Source organism: Carassius gibelio, chromosome A9 (genome assembly GCF_023724105.1).
Source record: "Carassius gibelio isolate Cgi1373 ecotype wild population from Czech Republic chromosome A9, carGib1.2-hapl.c, whole genome shotgun sequence".
Taxonomy (NCBI): domain Eukaryota; kingdom Metazoa; phylum Chordata; class Actinopteri; order Cypriniformes; family Cyprinidae; genus Carassius; species Carassius gibelio.
Window position 1 is genome coordinate 13,375,205 of NC_068379.1, and position 23,908 is coordinate 13,399,112.

At 36.5% G+C, this 23,908-nt stretch overlaps 3 protein-coding genes across 3 annotated transcripts; 2 read left to right on the plus strand and 1 right to left on the minus strand.

Annotated features, from left to right (window-relative positions):
* The first annotated feature begins 1,370 nt into the window (after positions 1-1,370).
* On the plus strand, positions 1,371-4,597 carry LOC128019662 (beta-crystallin A2-like). The gene is made up of 5 exons (XM_052605767.1): positions 1,371-1,847; positions 2,091-2,275; positions 3,150-3,291; positions 3,477-3,619; positions 4,030-4,597. The coding sequence occupies exons 2-5, from the start codon at positions 2,115-2,117 to the stop codon at positions 4,175-4,177; spliced, it is 594 nt and encodes a 197-aa protein (XP_052461727.1). The 5' UTR covers positions 1,371-1,847; positions 2,091-2,114; the 3' UTR covers positions 4,178-4,597.
* A 4,130-nt stretch (positions 4,598-8,727) lies between these two features.
* Positions 8,728-10,723, plus strand: LOC128019664 (protein FEV-like). The gene is made up of 3 exons (XM_052605770.1): positions 8,728-9,121; positions 9,584-9,655; positions 10,123-10,723. The coding sequence occupies exons 1-3, from the start codon at positions 9,040-9,042 to the stop codon at positions 10,674-10,676; spliced, it is 708 nt and encodes a 235-aa protein (XP_052461730.1). The 5' UTR covers positions 8,728-9,039; the 3' UTR covers positions 10,677-10,723.
* Positions 10,724-15,590: 4,867 nt separating this feature from the next.
* LOC128019663 (cyclin-dependent kinase 5 activator 1-like) lies at positions 15,591-17,780 on the minus strand. The gene has a single exon (XM_052605769.1). The coding sequence runs from the start codon at positions 17,503-17,505 to the stop codon at positions 16,600-16,602; it is 906 nt and encodes a 301-aa protein (XP_052461729.1). The 5' UTR covers positions 17,506-17,780; the 3' UTR covers positions 15,591-16,599.
* Positions 17,781-23,908: the final 6,128 nt, after the last annotated feature.

Below are 23,908 nucleotides of genomic sequence, written 5' to 3' on the forward strand. Positions count from 1 at the left end.
AATTAATATGAACCAAAGACTTAAACTACTCCGGTCTGTGTGCATTGAATTTGTTTAATACGCAAGTTTCACAATTTGAGTTGAATTACTGAAATAAATGAACTTTCCCACAACATTCTAATTTCCTGAGATTCACCTGTACATGCATCATGGAAAATGTATCTAAGTTAAAGCTGCTGTAGGGAACTTTAAAAAAAATATATATTTTTTTTTACATATTTATTAAACCTGTCATTATGTCCTGACAGTAGAATATGAGACAGATCATCCGTGAAAAAAATCAAGCTCCTCTGGCTCCTCCCAGTGGTCCTATTGCCATTTGCAGAAACTCCATCGCTCCCGGTAAAAAAATAACCAATCAGAGCTGCAGAGCTGCAGAAACTTTGTTTGTGTTCAAAATGTAGAAAAATGTATATAATAAGCGAGTACACCATGAATCCATTTTCCAAACCGTGTTTTTGGCTTGTCCTGAATCACTAGGGTGCACCTATAATAAGTGTTTATATTCGGACTATTTTAGATTGCTTCGGGGGTACCGCGGCGGAGTAACCCAGTACCTTTGTGATTCTTCATAGACATAAACAGAGAGAAGTAGTTCCGGCTACGATGTTCTTCCGCAAGACGCAAGCAGTTCTGTTTATTAACCGCTAGAGCGTCAAAAGTTCCCTACCGCAGCTTTAAATGAATTAAATTGACTTAAAAGCCTTAATTGGTGTTGTCATGTGCATTCCTGTCGTCAAAAAAGCAGCTGCGACCGAGCAAGTGTGTGTTTCGTTCGCCCTCGCTGATGAAATGCTGGGGTTGTGTGACGTTTGCTTCAGAGAGGCGTGTTAAGGGCGGGTTTTAGAGGAAACCTGGTCTTGGTCCGACAGCAAGTGGAAATGCGATTTGACTTGAGGTGTGGCTCGCTTGCACTGGCACCCGTGTGTCACTACACAGTCTACTCAAGACAATTTGTAACATTAACATATAATTAATTGATCTTTTAGGTGTTGTTTGTAAAGAGAGAGAGAGAGAGAGAAAAGAAAAGAAAAACCGTCTGTGCTTTTCCTCAAATGAAATCCTGCACGCGCCCCTGGGCAATTTAGTAATGTGAATAGGTCTATGCCTATTCCACATTATTTTTAATGTAGGCTAAGTGCGAGCGTAGCTATTTTGTAGCTTGAATGTGCGAGGCCTCCGGCATCATTCGCTTCCAGACGAATAAAACAGCTCATTATGTTGCTTGATATTGCAAACTGTTATCATTCTCATATTATATTGTTTTAATTCACCATCGTAAATATAAAGACACTGGTTTTTGTAGTGCAATACGTTTAATCGTTTACTGCACTTATTCTAAAGCGGCAAAAAAAGTAAAAAGTATTTCACATACAAAGAAATTTGTTTCTTCCACGTTGTCTAAATAAGGTGGAACTGTGATCAAATTCTTTGTGAAATGTATTCTAATATCATTATTTTTCAGAAAAATTCGAGGGCGAGAGAAGTCCTCCCTTAGGCCAACAGCAGCCAGTTCGGCCCAGAGAGAGCATTCACAAGCAGGCACCGGAGAGTGACCAGGGCTCAGTCTATTATCTGCTCTGTCTGTTCAAAGTCTCACCATTGTAAATAGCCAAGGGTCTGGCGTGGGGGCAGATAGTGGAGTTTTGATGAGTCAGTTGGTCTAAGATCTCCACAATAGGTCGTGCAGGGCTCCACAATAGTGATGCATTTTATTCTGCTGGCTGCTGCTGAGTGTGCAGGCCTGATGCACATTCTGCACTGAATGAGGGGCCCTGTCCTATAAAAACACTGGACAAGGGCTTGGCCACCAGATTTACTATACTGGATCTGTCCCACCTCAGGATGTGAGTATGCCACTGTCTTAGCCCTCAAAGAGTAAAATCAGATTCCTGTGCAATGATAAAGAGCACAGACAGAGCGAATGTGATCATATTGACCAAAAAAGATAATGTCAGCAGGAAACACATACTATCAACACTTTACCCAGGAATCGATTTTCACTTGATCTACCGAGGAATTTATCACTTGGGTGCATGAATTCACGCTGTGGTCTTGGTTATGCCCCTCTTCCTTCATTTTCCTGATAGAGAGTGCGGTGATCGACAGCAGCCATGAATCCACAGGAGCAGTTGGAGCAGAGGGGGAAGTTTAGGATGACCGTGTTCGAGGAGGAATACTTCCAGGGCAAGAGCTGTGAATTCACATTTGAGTGCCAGAACATTCTGGACAGAGACTTCAGAAAGATTCGCTCCATTAAGGTGGAGAACTGCCCGTAAGTGTAACCTCTGGATGTTTTAATGTGCAAAATATGAAGCAGAGAAGGATATATGACCATATATAATATTAGAGATACATTTTGATTGATTGATTCAGTGAGTTATTTATAAAAAGTAATATGTGCACAAATATAAAATAAATATACACTAAAGATAAAAATATACATATATTTAAATAATATAAAATGTAGCAGTAAAGGCATTACGTTAAAAAAGATTTCTATGTCAAAGTGCTGTTCTTTTGAAAAAAAAGAAAGAAAAGATCATAAAAAAAATCCTGAAACAATGTAAACATTGCAGAAAAAACCCAGTTTTAACATTGATAGTAATACGAAATGTTTAATTAGCACCAAATCAGAATATTAGAATTATATATAATGAATCATGTGACACTAAAGACTCCAATGCTGAAAATTCAGCTTTGACATCAGAGGAATAAATTATATTTGAAAATATATTAAAATAGAAAACTTTTTTTAATTATAAAAATATATTATTAAAGTTTTTACTATATTGTGGTTCAAAAGATGACACCTTGAACCTAAGAGACATATATATACCACAAAACCACTTATTTCATATTTCATAGTCATAAACAGTATTTCCAACTGTAACGATAAACTAAATTCTGTTATATTTATACAAACTGGAACAATGACAGAGAGATAGCAGTGATAGTCCATGTGGCCGGCAGCTGCCAGCTGTGTTGTGTTTGTCTGTGATGACAGATGAGCTGATAAAGGAACACAGAGCCGCTCCATTCAGTCCACACTATTATGTTTGCTTTTGTGTCCTGATCAGAGATCACTGCCATGTAAAACGTTTGTTGTTTCCTGGTTTGCATTAACTATGACATTCTGACTCTTTCAGCTGGGTGGGGTATGAGTATCCTGAGTTCCAGGGCCAGCAATTCATCCTGGAGAAAGGAGACTATCCCTGTTACCAGGCCTGGAGTGGCAACAGCAGTTACAGAACAGAGCACATGCTCTCTTTCAGGCCTATTAAATGTGCTGTAAGTTTATCCCGGAGGGCACACGCAACATTATTGTCAAATCTGTGAAGCCTTACTCTAGCACCTCTTTCATAATTTCTGCAATTTCTTTGTTGAAACAGCACATTAGGTTCACTTCATAACAGATATCCTCAAACTCATCACCTCTATGATTTAATTTCTCACACTCATGCTCTCCCCGACAGAACCACAGTGACAGTAAGATTACCCTCTATGAATGTGAAGACTTCATGGGACGTAAATTTGAGATGTGTGAGGATTATCCTTCCCTTCAAGCCATGGGTTGGTGTAGCAAGGACGTTCCCTCAATCAAAGTCAACTCTGGAGCGTAAGTCACCTCATTCGCCTTTTTAACACTGGTCATCTGTCATTTATTAATAAACTAGGATCAATAACTAAATATTGAATAACTATAATTAATTATTCAGTTTCTTTGAATGTTTATTACAAAATTCAGACAAAATATTTTGATTTCATATATATATATATATATGATTTTCAGTAAATGCCTTTAAAACACATATCTACAATACATGCAATCAAAACATTTTGTGTAACAAACTTTACATCAATTGTCTTTATTACTATATTACTATATAACTATATTATACAGAGTGTTGTCCTTTGTGGATATCCATTTCTTTGTGACTAATAATGTATCACTGATGTAGCAGCTCCCTGCACACAGTCTTATTGGTGTGCAGTGCAATAAAAGAGATTTGTCTTTTTCTCTGGCAGCTGGGTAGGCTATCAGTTTCCCGGTTACCGTGGATATCAGTACATCTTTGAGAGGGACAGACACCAAGGAGAGTACAGATGCTACAAAGAGTACGGCACCCAGGCACACACCAATCAGATCCAGTCTATGCGCAGAATTCAGCAATAAGACCCAACACCATTTTGTACCCACCTTGTCAGGCTATGTTAATACTATATGCAATAAAGACATTATTTAAATTGTAGTAAAAGAGTGTTTGTGGCAATTCCTTACTTCTTCTGCTCAGTTCATGGATCTGCTAAGAGGTAATTATTAATGTAAAACAAGCAGATCCGAGTGTTTTTTTTTTTAAAGCTAGGCCCATATGTAATTAGAACAGGCCTACCGGATTTCCTGGTAAATGTAATCATGCTCTTATTTTAGAAAGTTTTTTTCTAGAATAGTCAGACTAGACAGAAGGAGGAACAAGCCACTTTATTATATTTAACTATTAGGATGTTTTATGCTAGCTGATCAAAGTGAAGTCTTGCTTAATGATGTCCTAAACCACCTATTTGATGGATATGAGACTGTAATATTTCTAATAAACATGAATAACTTTATGTTAATGCCTCATTATTTGTTCTTTGTGGACCTGCTTTCGAGGATTTCAGATACATTCACATATACATTCATATAAAATTAATAAGGGCTATTTGACCAAGAAGGAGAGTGATGGGGTGCTGCGCCAGATGACCTGGCCTCCACAGTCACCGGACCTGAACCCAATCGAGATGGTTTAGGGGTGAGCTGGACCGCAGACAGAAGGCAAAAGGGCCAACAAGTGCTAAGCATCTCTCGGGGAACTCCTTCAAGACTGTTGGAAGACCATTTCAGGTGACTACCTCTTGAAGCTCATCAAGAGAATGCCAAGAGCGTGCAAAGCAGTAATCAAAGCAAAAGGTGGCTACTTTGAAGAACCTAGAATATGACATATTTTCAGTTGTTTCAAACTTTTTTGTTATGTATATAATTTCATATATAATTCCACATGTGTTAATTCATAGTTTTGATGCCTTTAGCGTGAATCTACAATTTTCAGTCATGAAAATAAAGAAAACTCTTTGAATGAGAAGGTGTGTCCAAACTTTTGGTCTGTACTATATACAGAAAGCTAATAACAAATCTAAATACGTATAAAATGAAATAAAATATTTTAACATTTTAATATTTATTATTTTACTTTACATATTTATGTAAATTATTTGTATATGTGTACTCTTAATTTGTTGCAGTTTGTTGGGGCAGTGTGAACAGGACAGTTATTTTTCATAAAATTCTAAATCCAACACCCAACTTGTTAATGTTTGTTGGCATTTGTATGTGCGGTGTGAATATATACACACACACACACACACAGCTGACCACTGTATTTTATACTACTACCACTGTTAACAACATGTACAGTACCGTTATCACAGAAGACAACTTCCCGCTGTAGTATCATGTATTTTTACTGTTTTGTCAATTCATTGTATTTACAGAGGAGGAATACTCTATTACGGTATTGTAGGCCTACTTACAGTGGATTGACTTTGTCACTAAATACTTCAAAATGAAATTATTCTACATAGCAGTCATGGAAAAGGAAATGGAAAACAAGCAAAGTAACTGAGTTCTGAAACATTAATTTAAATTATTTGCATTATTTTAATAAAAACATTCAAATGCAGTTAACAATTACCAATGCAGTAATAATATTTTACGTTCTTATAAATGTGGGCTGAAAACAGTTTACAGAAATATATTGGTACTGCCATTCTTTCCCATTATTTGTTCTTGAGCCATGTACAGGGTTGATGACGATAAAGAAAGAAAAGTAAAGAAAAATGTGGATATATATCTCTGCAACATATGTTATAGCCCATAAGTATGGAAAATGCAGGGGAGGGGGTGGGGGGATGGGGGGTTAATGTACAACAAATGAATGATGTGGGAGAGGGAGTCTCACTCATTTGGGTTTGTTTGGAGCTGTCCGAGGTCCTGACCTTTGCTGATTAAATACAGGTGCATCTCCATAAATCCATATGTCATGGAAAAGTTCATTTCAGTAATTTAACTCAAATTGTGAAACTTGAGTATTAAATGCATTCAGTGCACACAGACTGAAGTAGTTTAAGTCTTTGGTTCTTTTAATTGTGATGATTTTGGCTCACATTTAACAAAAACCCACCAATTCACTTAAACTACTTCAGTCTGTGTGCATTGGATTTATTTATACAAAAGTTTCACAATTTGAGTTGAATTACTGAAATAAACTAACTTTTCTACATTCTAATTTATTGAGATGCACCTCTAATTTATTGAGATGCACCTGTATATGTCGAACATATTTTTTTTTTTCATTGTTAAAAACAGCCTAGAGCAATGGACGAATCTTTTTAACTATGTGCTAGGAAGTGCGGGTTCTTCGTCCCATCAAATGGTTCGTAAACCTGGGATCCGGGTGAGATTCCGCCTCTTACTTGTTTGTGTTGTAACCGTTCAGGACGCTGTATTTGGCTGCACACACCCCCTCACAGGATCAGACGTGGACGGAGCAGTTGCTGTTTGAAAACCCGCTCCCACACCCAGTCCAGGATCTCCTAAAAGTTCAACCGTACACACCTTTATCAAATACACATTTCACTACGAGCTGATTAAAAGTGTAGCACTCGTTCTAAGGTCAATGATTTTAAGACAGACAAGAGTGCTGAAAGCAGCTGGATCTGAGACAGGCTGCAGTCTGACATAACAGGACGGGGTAAGTCAACTTATTAAGGGAGCAAATCAGGAAATAGACCGGCACTGTGCTTAGTGTTAAGCAGGAAATGGCAGACAGGTTATAAAGCTATGAATCACAGATCAAACCTTTTAAACGGCACACAGTAAAACTTTTAAATAAATGACCTAAATACGCTAGGGTACTTTTAAACGTATAACATAAATTGATTCGTTATATTCTAGTAAAATATTTAAATAAAAATCGTATTCATTAGAGTTAAATCAACCTGACTACAAGGTTTGGTTACATCAACAATAGAAGGGGAGACAGGGGAGTACTGTAACACAATTTGTTAAATATCTATATTACAATGTTGTTTGTGCTATGTATACTTTGATAGGCTATGACTAGCTAATTTTCCAGTGTTTTTCCTGCTTCACATTAACGGTGTTTAGAACTATTTTTTTTCCGATCCCTGAACTGAAATAAATAACAAATAGCCTAAAAGGCGCTGAAGTTACAATTTACCCACTACTGAACAAATTTGTACGGTTATTAAAACATGGACATTTTACATAGGCTATTGGTAATTTATCAATTGGTTATCAACAAATGATTAATTTGTAGTTTAATTTATTATATTAGCCTATTTATCAATCCCCAGCAAGGCCTCATCTTAAAATTTAATTTGATCATTTTAGCACAAACATTTGAATAAAAAAAATAAATAAAAAAAAATAAAATCAGTTTATTGAAAAATAAATAAATAAACAGAGCAAATAAACTGTGGATTCAGGCAAAATCTACTTAAATTAACCGTTCTGTTTTTACAGTATGTAATCTTTAATAGCTATCCCTTGATATTAAAAACATAATTAAATTATCTTCTATAGCAGATTTCTCAACTATTCTCTACATTTTTATTGTCTAGTTTCTTTTCCCGTGATTTCCTAATTACTGTATTTAGGAGTATTCATCGTGCACCAGGATGAAGGAGCTGACAGTATGTCGCGTGGACAAACTGAATCCTTGACTTGCATCCGGGGCTTGTTTTAAGTTGCCTGCGATCTATTTAATGACTCAGGCAGCTAAAGCAAGTCTGGGACGCCAGAGACAACACGACAGAGCGCGTCAGAACGATGCAAGAACTTCAAGAAGAGTAAAATGATTAGGCTACATGTGATGTTTGTTCATGTTGGTAATTATGCTGTTCTGACAGTTAAAGATGATGCAGTCAATTATTTTACAATGTATACAGGTTATACACACAATGAGCAGAATGCAATCACAGGACCTGACATGAGAATTATTTAGCCCTTATTACAAGGTATTTAACCACCCTTATTGTCAGTTTTAAACAATAAATACACACCCCTGTAAATATAATAAAAAAATTATCTTCATTCTCGTTTTTATTTCTTTTCTTTTTCTGTTACTCAATTAATTCACGAGTGCATGGTTATGTGGGATTATTGTCAAGGTTGAACCCAATCTATTTTTTTTGGTGTTGTTATTTTAAATAAATAAACACTCACAATCTCTACATCAGAACCTAAATCTATATCTGTTATGCTACTATTTGTTAAGATTTGGTTTTGTAAAAAACGCACATGAAAAATACATGAAATTCATAATAAACTTTCGTAATAAAAATGTGTCACATGATAAAAAATCATCAATTTAGAAAGGCAGAATATTACACTAGTTTAGAAAAGCCATATTAAAATGAAAAAAATAAAAATAAATAAATAACCAGTATACAAATATGCCTGCATTATGTAACAGTCCAAAAGAAGTGATAAACAGGGCAGGGGGTTTACAATACCATCTATAGCGTATTAAAGCAGCATAAATTTGGGATAAAATGTTCTTGTTTACCATTACGCACTTAGGCATAGTTAAAAGGTAAATATTCTCAACCAACATAGAACAGGCCTTTCTGTTTACAAAGAGGCAAAAAGGCGGAAATAAAAAGCATCTGAACCGGTTTCCATGTCAAACACTTAAATTCTCCATAGAAACTCTGATCTTAACGCAGAAACTTTATTAAACCTTGATGGTGGATTGATAAGGCCGAATTTCTATCGCTTCCTTTTTTATTGTGGAGACGGGGAGGGATGACAGAGGTAAATTGCTCTTTTAATTAAACCATTGCACCGAAGGAAATTGCTGTCTGAATATTGTCTCAGAGATGGGGCTTGTGACAGTTGCCTGGAAACTTCAATCTGTCTCACATTTATTCCAGATCACAGTTTTGAGATAAAGTTTAATAAAAATCTTTACGACAATGAAAGCCTACCCTTTCACGTCCACCACCACAATGCGACAGAACAGTGGAGGAAGCCTTGTGTTTAACATGTATCTCTCAGGTAGGCCTACACAGTCTTTTTGTCTCATTTCGTAAAATGAGAAATATTGATGAAATGACTAAAAAGAAATGGGCGATGTTAGGGGTATGCGGGTGCAATGCTGCGCGCCATCGCCAGTGACTTCTCCATCTGGAACGCGTGTCCTCTTTTGTCGGAAATCGGATATCCTTTTTCCTGGACGCGTTTCCTGACCTCAGCGCTGAAGTCTGGGCAAATACATCGAGCAGCAACACGACAATACTCATAATATTTAACCTCTTTTGCCGCGATTTGTTATTTATAGAAGGGTGACATTGCGTGTTTTCTCTAAAAGTACAAATTATAAAAATACAGACGGGGGAAATATGTTTATGGCATCTGTTGCGTTTTAGTAATGTTACCCCAATATCTTCAGATGGCATTTAGAATGTGAATCAAAGCTATATGCAAAATGTCAGACGTATTTTAAACGCTTTCTTTCAGACCCCACAGAAAATCTTCTGAAGGAAAACAAAAGCCCTTCTTGGACTCCCATCAACACAGGCGTGCAAAAAGGTGAGTGTTGCGATGGATTCTTGCTTTTTTAAAACAGGACGATGCTATTGTGTGCATTGTTAGACTTTTGATATATTTATATATTTATAGTTCTTTAGAAAACCATCTCTTAAACGTTCCAAAAGAGGGGTTTCGCCTGTGATGCCATTGAGCATTTTTTGTTCCCAAAATAATCTTACAGTGTAAAAATCTTACTATTCTGTGTGTGTAAAAAGCATTTTAAGAACATTTTTAACGCTGTAATATGTATATAATAAAATAATAGTAGTAATAATAATGGATCCATAAAGAACCCTTAGATTTTTATATTGGTGCAGAACCAAGAAGCCATTATACATCATCTCCAAAGAACCATATAAACCATTCCAAGAACTCGGTAAAACTGTTTTTGTAGTTTAATAACATAAAAGAGTGTCCGTTATTTACTTTCACTCTTCAATACTGATTCTGTTTGCTTTGCGTTTTAGGAAGTGGACAAATCCAGCTTTGGCAATTTCTTCTGGAGCTGCTGTCTGACAGCGCCAATATGACCTGCATCAGCTGGGAGGGCACCAATGGAGAGTTTAAACTGATAGACCCGGACGAGGTGGCCAGACGGTGGGGGGAGCGCAAGAGTAAACCGAACATGAACTATGACAAACTGAGCCGAGCTCTGCGCTATTACTACGACAAAAACATCATGACCAAGGTGCACGGAAAGCGTTACGCGTACAAATTTGACTTTAACGGCTTGGCGCAAGTGTGCCAGCCCTCCTCAACCGAACAAGCTATTTACAAATTCCAGAGTAACTTCGCTCCTATCCAGTTTTCAGGCATTTCCAAGCTCAGTCTGGTTGCCCCAGGTGCTGGTCCGTCGGGGTTCTCATACTGGCCCGGATCTCCTCCAACCCTCTATCACAGCCACAACCTGCAACCGCCAGGACCCTTCGGTGCCGTGTCTGCGTCGCATTTAAATTGCGTTAACAGCATCAACAGTTTAAATAACCTAAATAGGCCTAATATCAATAATCACTATAATTGAATTTTTTTTCTTTTTTTTCTTTTTTTTTTTTTGCTGGATAATTACTTTTTTTTCTTTTCTTTTTTTTTTTTGATGGATAATTTGGGAATGACATTTGGTGGATTGTTAATGTTCATCACTTTAAGAAAGCAGTTTAGCACTATGGAAAACAAATACTGTACTTTGTCACTGATTGATTCATCATTAAGCTGGCATGAACTGCATTTTTTTATTTTATTATGTTCCCTGAGGTTCACGTATAAGTGTGATTTTATATTTAAAAAAACATAATTTAGAAGTAATACTATTTTCTATCCTGTTTTTTAGTCTCTCTCTGCAGAAAAGTCTGGAGCAGACAATGCATTAGTGGTAAAACAAGTTTACTCGCATTATGTATTAGACAAGCGCTGCATCAATGGTTTACTTGTCTCTCTGAAAAGCCTGCATCCTAGACTACTGTCTTGTTTAAAAATGAATCCGTAGCAAGTAGAGCAAAAAAACACTGTTTCACTGGAGCGCTTCGCTAATTTTTATCATTATTATCAGCGATTCTGTTTACACTGGGTGCGGCACAGATTGACCACACCCCCGTTGATGTCCCGTTTTCTGACAGGCTAAGCATTTGCGCCGCTTCTGACCTGAAAGAGAAGAGAAGAGATCACGGCTTGATCGTATGTATGTATGTACGGTATGGTTCTGTTATAAAGTGCCACATTCCAAAACGAGTCATTTTATGAGCTTATGGTTTTAATAAAATCTCTTTTTTAACTAACAATAATATTTTGAGTTTTTAAACTTACAGGGCTGCGTTTCCCAAAAGCTTCGTACTGTAAGTCTAGGAAGTTTGTAAAAACGATCTTACGACTGATCTTTATCACTGATCTGCTCTGAAGTAATCGTGAAACCCTAAGTGCATAGACAAATAAAACAGTTTTATGTTAATATAATTATATAATATAATATAATATAATATAATATAATATAATATAATATAATACTTATAAATGAATATTATAGCCTACTATATAGGCCTAATATCTGTTATTTCCGGGTCCAATACATGACTGGTTTAAGTAAATTTCCTACATTTCTTATTTATTCTTTTTTTCAGTCATTAAATTTAGATGTGCATTTCTATTTTATTTGTTTTCTGCCCTTTTTAATTAATTAATTTGCAGTAATAAAGTGTACAATAAAGTACAATCAAAAGCCTTAATTATATTCACATTGCACTTGAATAAAGTTAAAGGTGAAATGTTAACCTAATGCTGCGTTCCAGACAACTCGTATATAATAACTATAATACAATATTAGTATATTATACCGGTAGTTTACATAATAAAAATACACTTGGTCTATATATATATAATTAAGTAAACGTGAGTGGGTTTTGCCGCAGGCCTATACATCGCCTAAAAAGCGTGTGCGCGCTCTTCGTTTTACAATTACACAATGTGGACACAAGAGGACGCCATGTATCTATTTTCAACCATATCTACATCTTTTTAGAGAGACAGCGCCAAAGGATATTCTTTCAGCTTCATATATTAAAATACTGAAAGAGACAAGCAAGTAAGAAAGGAATCCCGGCATTTTCCTTAACGTATGAATACTAAGATATACAAATGGCAATGCATTTCCTACTTTGTGGAAATGGCTTCTTGTTTAATTGGCTGGTAGTTCATTTGACGTCATAGATGAGGTATTTCTCCAGGATTTCTGTGCATTGTGAGGAGGCTCATAAGTCCCATCAGTGTGATCGGCATGTCAATAGCAGCTCTTCTGGGCTCCGTCATTTAAGGATTTGTTTGTACTGACAAACTGGACCTGTTTTAAATCCAGCTCACAGACTCCAGCTTAGAGAAAGTGTCTGCCCAGGCTCTTTGCTTTCGCTCAGTCAAAAGCAATATTTGTATGTGAGCTTAAGATGTAAAAAAAAGTGTAAAAAAAAAAAAACGGATCCTCCAGGGGTTTGCTTAATCTTGACACTTTTTGGAAGTCAGTTTTTGTGTAGACACATCTAAAACAGTTTTTGAAATTTTGAACAGCCCCTTTAACACATACTATAATAATTTGTTGTGACAATTAGCCCTCTCCTCCCCTATATTCGAACTATAATAATTGTATTAATTTAATATATCTTCAAAATAATCAACAATTTATGAATGTTCTTAATGTTTATAACTTTCTAATGCTGTTTTGATCTGTTTATATGTAACCCTACAAAAAGTTACATCAGATTATAGTAGTAAATACATGCTAAATTCTTAGATATTATTACATCAAAAATAGTAACCCATTTTTATTTGAGAGAAGTAGGGGATGGGAGATAAATGTAAATCATAACAACAAGGAGTGTATAATCTATTCTCTTATAATAAACTCTCCTGTGCTTTAGGGTGTAATTGAGTAGATTAATATACAAGAGTTAATCTGGATATTATCTGTCCTAAACCCAATGCACCAACTTTTGCATAACACACAGGTTGGAGGAAAGCATTTCAAATCTCCTCTGCCCTAATCAAGTGTACACAATCTAACATATTCAAATACTTTTAACTCACACACTGGTACTGCTTTAAGGCATTTACAAAGGCCCAATGTTTTAGTTAAATTGGTGCCACTTGCTGGTCATGTTGAGTCAATGATAAATGCTATCATTGAAGGAACTTGAAGAGCAATCAATCTAATTCAGGATTGTTAATGGTTATTAGCCCCCTAAAAAGCTGCTGAAATAATGGTCTTTCTGGTAAACAACCCTCTGTGACAGGAGAGAGGGGTGTTGGCTGGTAGCCCCTAGAGAAACCTTAATGAGCAGTACTGCTTTGAATCTGTCTGTGTGATCCAGTGACTAACTCCCAGTCAGTGGGTGGTATTGAATGTATCATCCATTCAAGTCAGTCACTGAACGCCCACTCTGACTCTACATCCTCCATCTCGCTCTCCCCCAGAGAGACTGAAAAAAAAAGTGTAATCACGATTGTGGCTCATTATTCCATACTGAATGCTTAAATATTCAGACAAAGAATATCCCATTTGCAATGTTTTATATTATTCATGTTTTATTTTATTTTTTTAAACCTGTTATCTGTTTCATGTGACATTTACACTAAGAGCGATACATTAAAAGGTAACTGTATAATATAACAATAAGCGTTCACACCAACGTGATGATAAGGTTCTGATTATTAGTTTTCTGTTGTCTGTCAGTTTAAATGCTTGAGTACTTTAAAGCAGGACTGATTCTGATTGGATGTCTATGTCTTTATCTTCATCAGATGAAAAAAGCAGCATGAACATTCTTCAAAATGTCTCCTTTTTCGTAAAACAAACAAAAAAAAACATGAGGGTGAGTAAATGATTACACTTAAATGTTTGGCCTAATTATTCCTTAGAAAAAAATAAGTATATTCTTCTTCTTTTTAATGGTGTAATGTAGATAACTAAGTTGTCTATTTGAAGAGGAGATCTTTCACTGGCTTGTTTTGATGTGCTCATAGTAAAGGTGTTTATTCACTGACCTGCCAAAAGAGTATTACAACTGACACTTTGATTTCCAGTGTGATATTTCTACTAATCTGGGATCAGTTAGTGGAAAACCTTAGGTAAGAACGCTTATATACAGTATATATAGCAGGGCACAGTGTCGTTAAGGTCAAGATGACCGTGACTACTGGAAAAAAGCCTTATGACAGATTAAGGAAACAAGGACAAAAAAAGAACTAATCATCGTACATAACGTACTTGGCACTTTATTTAGGGTCCGTGGGTAATCACTTATTTACTAAGGATCCTGGAAGCTTCTAAGGTGCAACTAATAATGAACAATCATACATCATATTAGTGTCGCTGATATTGTTTTTGAATATTATGAATCAATTGTCTACAATTCAGAACTGAATAAAGATTTCCTTTTTTAATTAAAATAGAATTCTGAAAATTGTAATTTAAAAAAGAAGAACTAACAATGATCTGAAATTGCTTTTCAACATTGTAAATAAAACATTCGGAGTATGTTTCACAAGAAAATACAATTTCAGTCTTTTCTGATTTGTCAAAGCAATTTTGAGTAAAAATGGTTTCATTAAGAATTGGCAAGTATAACACATTTAATTTAAACGTTACATTGTGAAGTTGAAAGACAGAAATAGTATTTTATTGTAAAAAGTACTCCAGTAATCTTATTTACAACTTTAATATATATATATATATATATATATATATATATATATATATATATATATATATATATATATATATATATATATATATATATATATATGTAGACAGACAGATTAACAGACAGACAGAGAGATGCTTACAACAGGAGATTTCAAAATAGTTACAAAACTGTAACAGGTGTTGATTGCGAGCTACTTGAAAATTGCTTAACACAAAATAGTCTCCTTGAGTATATTTCTAGCGTGCATGTGGCTTGAAGACAAAGCGTGCGCGGTTCCGCGGTGCCGTGAACGAGCGATCCTGCGGTTACTATAGCGACAGACTGGAGAGACGAAGGCCCAATTCACTGTCTTCCGCTGACCAAGAGAAACCCCTCTCACAGACTGCAGCAAATTCCAGCCAATGAACTCGAAGATCATTCATGTCGAGTATTTTATTCACAACTCTGCGAGACTCGCTCATTTTTGCTTTCAGTTGAACGGGATTGGTTAACGATCGATGAAAAAAGACCACAGAAAAAAAAAAGAAAAAAAAGAAGAAAAAAAATTACGTAGGCTAGCATTGGAGTGAAGTCCTAAACAGGATTGATCCATCTGTAAAGTAACTAGATTGATAATAAGATAAATTAATTAAATTTTCAAAAATATGATTAGGAATCAAAGGGAAACGATTGAAAGAGCAAATAAATAAATAAAAATAAATAAAAAACACGTAAAATAAACAGAGAAGGAATAAGCAAAGTGACTGCGTGTATAAGAGATTGTGAGTTTTATTGAACACAGTAGAGATGATGGAGGGGTGCCTTGTCCCAAAGATCAACTGAAGTTAAGAGTGAAAAAGTTAAATGGATGCTATATAATCATACCATAATATTTAGTCAAATGGCACGTGGTCAGTGCATTAATGAGCTCGATGCGTTTATTATCGATCAAGAAATCCAGACAGACTGGGTTTTATTTCGTTCAAGCAAGAGCACTGAAGAATCACGTCGCAGTATAAAATGAACTCCAAGCATGATTTGCCCTTTTTTCAAACCAGTGTGAATGAATCAAAACAGTAAGATCACACATGAATTGGCACATCCCAGTGAAGAGAAAACACTTTCAAGTTTCAGATCCAGAATGGCTGGAGACAGGCGTCTGTCAGTAGAGTAAGTTGAGCACACACAGGTCAGCACCTTGGATAGTTCCATTCATCTTTTCAACTGGAGCCTTTACCCTCCTGAGACCCAGTCATCTGTCCACAGTATCTTTCAAGACTTGATAAAGCAACGTCCAGACGTTTTAATAATAATATGGTCAATACAATATTCCATAAATGGTATATATATATTTAGAACTAAATGAATACATTTTGTTGGGCAACACCAATCACTTAAATTATGTAAAACAAATCTAATGCATACAACATATCTTTAGATCTCAGGAGGATAGAGACCCAGATAACTTAGAAATGACAGATGAGACTGACAGTTAATAAACGTTGTGTCTTCCCTTTTTATGAATGATTGTGAATCACAGCAACTGATGTATCTATACGACATGCGTAAAACTGCAGCTACACCGGTGAAGCGATGTTGGCAATTATGAATCACTTCACCGGGCTACTTAATACTACTGTTAAAACAAAGCCAACACAACAGTGTCATAAATACTTAATTGATTAATCGGCTCATGGTGCAATGCAACAGTCAGGCAGAGCTGATTACAATTACATCCAATTAATCGGTAGTAATTGATCTCTGCTCAGATTCTGATCACACTCAGCGGTCCAGATCGCTTCCATCCTTCTTAAGATCTCCTTTGTTTTTTAAATCTTGGAAAACCTCTGTGAAAAAGTGTGGATCCACGTTAATCTGCAGCATTTTGCCGCTCAGTTTATCGATGACATCTAACGAACGTTCCCAGAACACGTCCTTATTGGTGTCGACCATGAAGGGCTTGAGAGGGTACGAAATCTCGTTTCCTATGTAGGAATATGCCAGATAGAGGCAGGTCAGAAAAGTCCCTTGGAGTTCACGTGGATTGTCAACATCATCGGTTACAGTTTCCCTAATGAGGAGATAGACGAACACGAGGTTGGCAGGCGTAATGAACCCGTGGTCCTGCCAACCCTGCAACAGCAGAGTCCTGTCCACATTTCGGAACCAGAGGATAACCGCATTTGGGGTGAGTTCCTTGACTTTGCAGCATCGTTTGCACAGGAATTCGCCCAGACAATGGAGCAGCTCCCCGGTGGAGGCCTGGACGATCACGCGCCTCGGCGAGACGAGCGACCGGCTGCTGGGCTGCTTCTGAACCGACACCAGTTGCTTCGCCGCTGGAGTGGACTGGTCCTGGTCATGGTCCAGATGGTGAGGAACCGTGGGAATGGACACCGCAAGAGCTCCATTTTTGGTTTTCTTCTCGGACTGTTGCGATTTCCTGAAGTTCTCCTGATTCAGATGCTCGACCTGACTGCTCGCTGGCAGTGGAAGAGGATTCGGACTTACTTTCTTGGCACTTTTTTTCTTACCTGATGCAGTCACTAGTCGCTTAAATGCGAGCGTGGACACGATCACTGACTGTTTTTTTAGGCTTTTCTCTATTTTCCCGTTGGCTTCGTCTTCTCCATCTTGCAGAACGGTCCCTTTAGTTGCTATAGGTGATACAGAGAGCACAGTCCCCATATCGCAGAGCGCGCGACAACGTGTTATCAAACGGCCCTGCGCGCGCGGAGACGTCGCAATAGAGATTGAACGTATCAGGTCACAAGTGCAGCTCCATTTGGTTAGTTATATAGGCATGTTAGCAGGTGGACTGACGGCCCATCAGAAAGGAAATTCCAGAGCAGTCAGACACTCCCTCCACTTCTTCTGCAATGGTGACTGAAGTCTTGCATTGCCTACCTCAACTAGGATCTGTGGTGAGCCAAACCAATCTGACATCATCTTCCGTTAACCGGGATTATCCCATCATGTCTGTGTAATTAGCCAACCTCAGGGCTACAGAAGACGAATGACAGACTAAAGCACCAATAGAAACAAACGCCTGCGTCCACATAATCACTTCAGAAGGTGGAATTTTTAGACCGCATGAGCCAACTATAGTTCTGCTATTCCCAGACAGGCTACAATTATCTCCTCACCTTTTACATTTAACCTACTTAGCACTGAAATAGTAAAAAAAAAAAAAAGAAAACAATCATCAGAAATATAACCAAGATAAATGCAATGAAAAATTGGAAAATAATAATTTAATAATCTTTGGCCCAGATGGTTTTCTACACTTTTCAAAATATATATTTTTAAACCACATAAAAGGAATGAAAATTTACCATGTTTTTGATTTTTGGAACCACTTACTGCAAGCAAATTACTCTGTCTTGGCAGAAACGGAGGTTACATGAGTAGTGCTTTTAAATTTCAATTAGATTATTGAAAGGAAACACAAATTCATTCCTGGATCAAGATGCTCTATTCCGCTTGAATCTGGATTAAAGCAGTCAACATTAACATTTGCTCTATAATTAGCCTAATTGAATCATTCTTCATATACTAATATTTTGTCAGGATACACAAAATTCTCATTAAATGTCATACAGAGATTTTTTCATTCATTCTGCCTGATGAATGCAATTCAAATATGAAATGTATCAAATCCTGTTTACATTAAGAGTTACGCTTTTATCCAAAACGACTTAAAAAAGAGGATGAACAAAAGCAGTGAGCAGTTTGTCACAGAGCCAGCAGCTTTCTTAATACACAATGCCAGGTTTATTAGACTGCTAGATTAATTTGCACAGAAACACACTGTTTTTCTGTGTAAGTTAAAAGGTAGTGGTCTTTGTCTTCTTGGTACTGACCCCATGCTGGTCTCCCATCTGTGGCTCTGCCAAATGACAGAAGGCCTGTCTGATCATAACAGCTGGGAGGACAGATCAACTTTAATACGCCCCAAAGTACCTTTGACTACTACATTTGAATTATAATACTTTGAGTTAATTATATTATAAAGTCTTAAAAATGTTTGCAAAGCGTTTATTTGTATTTGAGGGTTACAATTAACTGACCCGTGGCATAGTGCACATTATGGCACAAAATAAAACAAAAAAACAAACCAACACCAATACATTACATTCACTCACTGCTCATATTGAGAGTATTATCTTTGAAAATATAGTATGTCACAAATTGTAAATTACAATGCACATAGTGTGATAACAAAACACACTCCAAAGACTACAAGACACAAGGAACCTGTGAGACTCAGAGGAATTGCCCACGATGCAGCATCACACTGCTAGAACTGACAGTAGAGTACTGCAGTCAGAACAGCACCTGTCTAATGAATATGCAGAGGGTTATGAATATTCACCTACTGCAGCAACCTTACACAGTTACTGTGAAAAGAAATGTCTATGAACAATAAAATATTCTTTCCTTTCTCCTCTTCTTTCAGTCCAGTACATTTCTTCTGAAGGGCTTCTGATGCAGCATTTGAAAAGTTTACCTAATTACAGATATGAATCAGCAACACAGCATGCATTGAGAGACAACTGTTATTGGGGAGTACGTTACCGAGTCAAGGCAAGAACATGTGAGTTACGTCCCAGATATACAGTAAACTCGTTATCAGAAAATGTTTCAATGAAGCCAGATGACTAGATATAGCAGTTTAATCAAGTGTGTTTAGTATCATTGTCCTAATGGATTCTACATCTGCCTTGTGTATGTCACTCTTTGCATTCTCCCACCACCTTGTGGTTAGTTATAAAAAATGCACTCTATAAAACTAATAAAGCAAAGTTTGTCTAAAACTGGGTGACAGTCCAGCTGCATGCTTAACATCACATATGTTCCCTGATCTCATATATAGGGATACATGTACACTGGGTTATTCATATTAAAAATTGATAATCAATATGATATAAAGTTATTTTATATATTGAAAAAGTGTTAAAATTATATCTAAAAAAATCATGTTAAAAAAATACAGCACAGTATTAATAAATCTATACTTCAGATGTGTTTTGAATCACATTTTTTATTATTACATCATCAGTGTTTTTAAAAGTTAATTTTAGTAAGTGTTAGATGAAAGCAAAGGTAAATTAAATGTTTAAATGGAGGAAATGAACAGCCACAAGTGAATATCTGACACAGTACTAATATACTAATATATAGCTTGGCTTTCTCAACGTTTCTGAAATTCACTTCTTAGTTAATCTGTTCACTACATTAAGGACAGAAGAGGGCGCCATATACTAAGTCTCAGGAGTGCAAGAGTTTTAAAGAAGAGAAAAATCCTGGTGATAGGGAGAGCTGTTGATTGCCCCTGTCAGCAACGTACTTCAGCACCTCAGGCTAATATTTAATAACCTCAAGCAAGAGCTAGTGAAATTATACACACCTGGGGTCCATATCTGTCTTATATTCTCATTCATGACAGAATCCTGCTTTCAGTCGAGACACTGCTGCCAACAGAGAAACCTCTGAACAAATACCTCCCCAGTTGTTAGTGGAGGAAAAAGCTCTTCATATGAAGGACAACCATGTAGGGGAAGTCGTGGCCTAGTGGTTAGAGAACATGACTCCTAACCCTAAGGTTGTGGGTTCAAGTCTTGGGCGGGCAATACCACAACTTGGGTACCTTTGAGCAAGGCACTGAACCCCAACTGCTCCCTAGGTGCTGCAGCATAAATGGCTGCCCACTGCTCTGGGTGTGTGTTTGTGTATACACTTTGGATGGGTTAAATGCAGAGCATGAATTCTGAATATGGGTCACCATATACTTGGCTGTGTGTCACGTCACTTTCATTTACTCAATTTCTCCACATTTAGGTTGAAATACTTGGAACTAGCACCATGAAATGTTAAGGTATTAAATACAGTTAATGGAACTATGTAATAAAAATTTTTGAAATGTTCTCAATGCTCACTGCAACTGCATGTGTAGAGAACAAATACCCCACCTACCACAATTAATTACAAAACATGTTCATGGATTTATGGGAAAGAACTAGTGTAGGATCCCTGCCAATGTCAATAAAGAAAAAAAACTCAATGAAATCCACTATGTCATCGTGAACATTAAACTGTGGTTGTTTCATTTCTCTTGCCCTTTAAAGCACAAGAATCTGTCCACCTCTTTGTTGTGGGTCACATCAAAAGCAAACACAGAGATCATGTTGCTGCTCTTATCACAGGGTTGTCCATCAGGACTCCAGAAAAGGCTTAGCGGCACAGCCAGAGGCAGGTGGGCGGCAACACATGACTGATACTGCAGCTGGACAACAGAAATGATAAGACGAGATCATCCCAAACAGAAACACACACACACACACACACACACACACACACACACACACACACACACACACAAAGTACAAAGCATGAAATTAGTGTTCAAACAGATACACTGTAAAAAACAAAAAACAAACATTATTTATGACCACAAAGTAAACAGTAAGCACTATACTCACACACAATAAAAATTCGTAAAAGTTATACAAGTGTACATATTGGTCCTGTCCAAATGGCACTCCAGATGTAGACTTAAATTCATCATTTATTTTGGAACAGTGCCACCGACGCATTTTAGGTGAGTAAATGCTGAACTGTTATATTAAGAAGAAAACAAGAACATAGAAACTGTACAGAGAGAAAAAAAAACAATTAAAAGCTGCCAGCTTTGTTTAACCTTGACAGGTCTAAATGAAGATCCTACACTGGTTAAAACTAAGAAAGGCTCAATATGACTGGCCGAGCTCTCTTGAACACAGACACACCTGCCTTTGATCAAAGCCTGCTGCTTGACAGCCATGCACAGTGCGACGTGGTATAGTCCTGTCATACATATAAACCTGACGCTATATTGAACTGGGCAGCTATCACTTGAAAGCCTTGTATGTTTGTATCTGAAGCTGAAAGACACCAGATGGCATCTGTTGTCTCAAGAAAATGAGGGGAAGAAATCTGTAACACTTTGACTACACTGAGGGGACCTGCAACGTGACAAAACTATTATAACTATCCAGGTATAATTTTCAAAAGTGTCACACTTCATTAATTAGCTATGCTGATTTTTTTAATAGGTTGTTCCGGTCCTCGAACTTTGGTTTCGTGTCACTCCTTTTGTCTTTGTAGGAGCGAGGACTTTCTGTCTAGCCTTTCTGTAGGTCACATCAGTATGCCAGTAGGTGGCGACAAGTGACTCGTGACTATTTATAAGCGATTCATTCATCATTCATTCAACCGATACTACATTCAAACACACATAAGAAAAAAAAAAGTTTGAATAATTATTATTGTTGTTATTTTATTATTGCATTAAATAGGAAACACTCCTCAATAAACACAAAACATAATACAAGTCTAAACTGCAAAACATAAATAAACAAATCAATAGGTAGTAATTAATATAGAGAAAACGAAAAGATAGAAGAATGTTATACGAGGATGTAAAATCTACATTTATGTACAAAATAATTGCCCAAAACCACAAAGAAGTGAAACATGCCACTGTCTTTATGCGTGAGTCATTCTGGATTGAATCACTGTTTTTGAACTAATTCGTTAGGAAAACAGCTACTGCTGCTTGGAGACATGCAGTGGTTAAATCTACCGCTTCTGTTATTTTCTTTGGCAAAAGTAGACAAACGGTGACTAACAATGTTGACCCTAAAATGTAAGTTACTCAGTATTTATGATTGCTTGTGTTCTATTGTTCAATTTTCAAATCGAAAGGAGCTTTTCTTTTCTTTTTCTTTATTTAAAAAAGTGGCCGTCGGCCATTTGTTTATCACTTCAAGGAAATCATTTTGTTATTTACAATCACGTGATCCTTGGTGGGGAGCTCAATAATTATACCACTGTAAATTAAATGATTTAGTTTATTAACAACACAAGGTGGAGGAAGGACACATAATCTCTACTCTATGGCTTATGATTGGTCAAATTATGTTATGTTAGAGCAGGTTATATGGGTTTAAAAAAAAAGTTTGCAACATAGCTATCCTTCAATGTAAACAGTCTGCAGTTGTTGTTGATCAGAGTTGTTGATCAGAAAAATGCATGATGAATCAAGATATAGTCTCTCAAAAGAAAGAGTCGATTCTGAACCGCCTTAACAAATTTTATTTTTCGAAACTTCTGCCTGTAACCTATATATGTCACAAGGTAACACATTTGCATATTCCCCGCCTGCTTTTGAAATAAAACACTCTGACCTGCCCACAAACTGTTCCTCTAGTTAGTGTGTTACGTTATGTCAGGAAGACACTGTGTTTTCAGCCTCACTGGGCATTCTAACACAGTCCCCACACATGCACCTCAAAGTAAATAGTAGTAAAAATGAATGCAATAAAACTGCTGTCTCATCTCGTAAAGTACCACCTACAAAGTTTAAACTTACCACTGAGAAACGTCATGCTCAAGCCCTGCTTGTGATGGAGTTTACGATTGAGTGACTGGGATAAGTTAATATTGATGCCATTTTTTTTTACTTTATAGCATATTTGTTTACGGAGAAAAAAACGAATTATGGTAATGGGTGTTTCTTTTCCGACAAGCATTGCATAGGGAAATAGTTTACAGACTTTATAAGCTCAGAACTGCTTTGAACGAATCTTTTCGAAAATCATTGAAGAAATATTATAATATTAAATGTATATTCTGAATGAATTACAATGTTTTCTGGCCTTAGATGAATTTAAACCTGTTGTAGGGGACTCTAACACAATATTAGGACACTTTAAAATTCCATATGACCTGCTCTTTAAGGCTCCTCCTGAAATCTGACTAGATGGTTCACTTAAACTTACTCTGGATGGCAGTAATTTAATGTCAAATGTTTTAATGTTACTGTATTACAGTATTTTGTAAAGCACTGTTCTTTCATGTACAGTTATGTACAGTACTGTAATATATATATATATATATATATATATATATATATACATAATTAATCTTTTTTATCTATACATTTATCTAAAGAAGCGATCTTTAACAGACATGGTTCTGGGACATGAATGCCTATAACCAGCCATTACAAATGCATAAATAATGTTTTGTTTTAAATGTAAAACGTTGA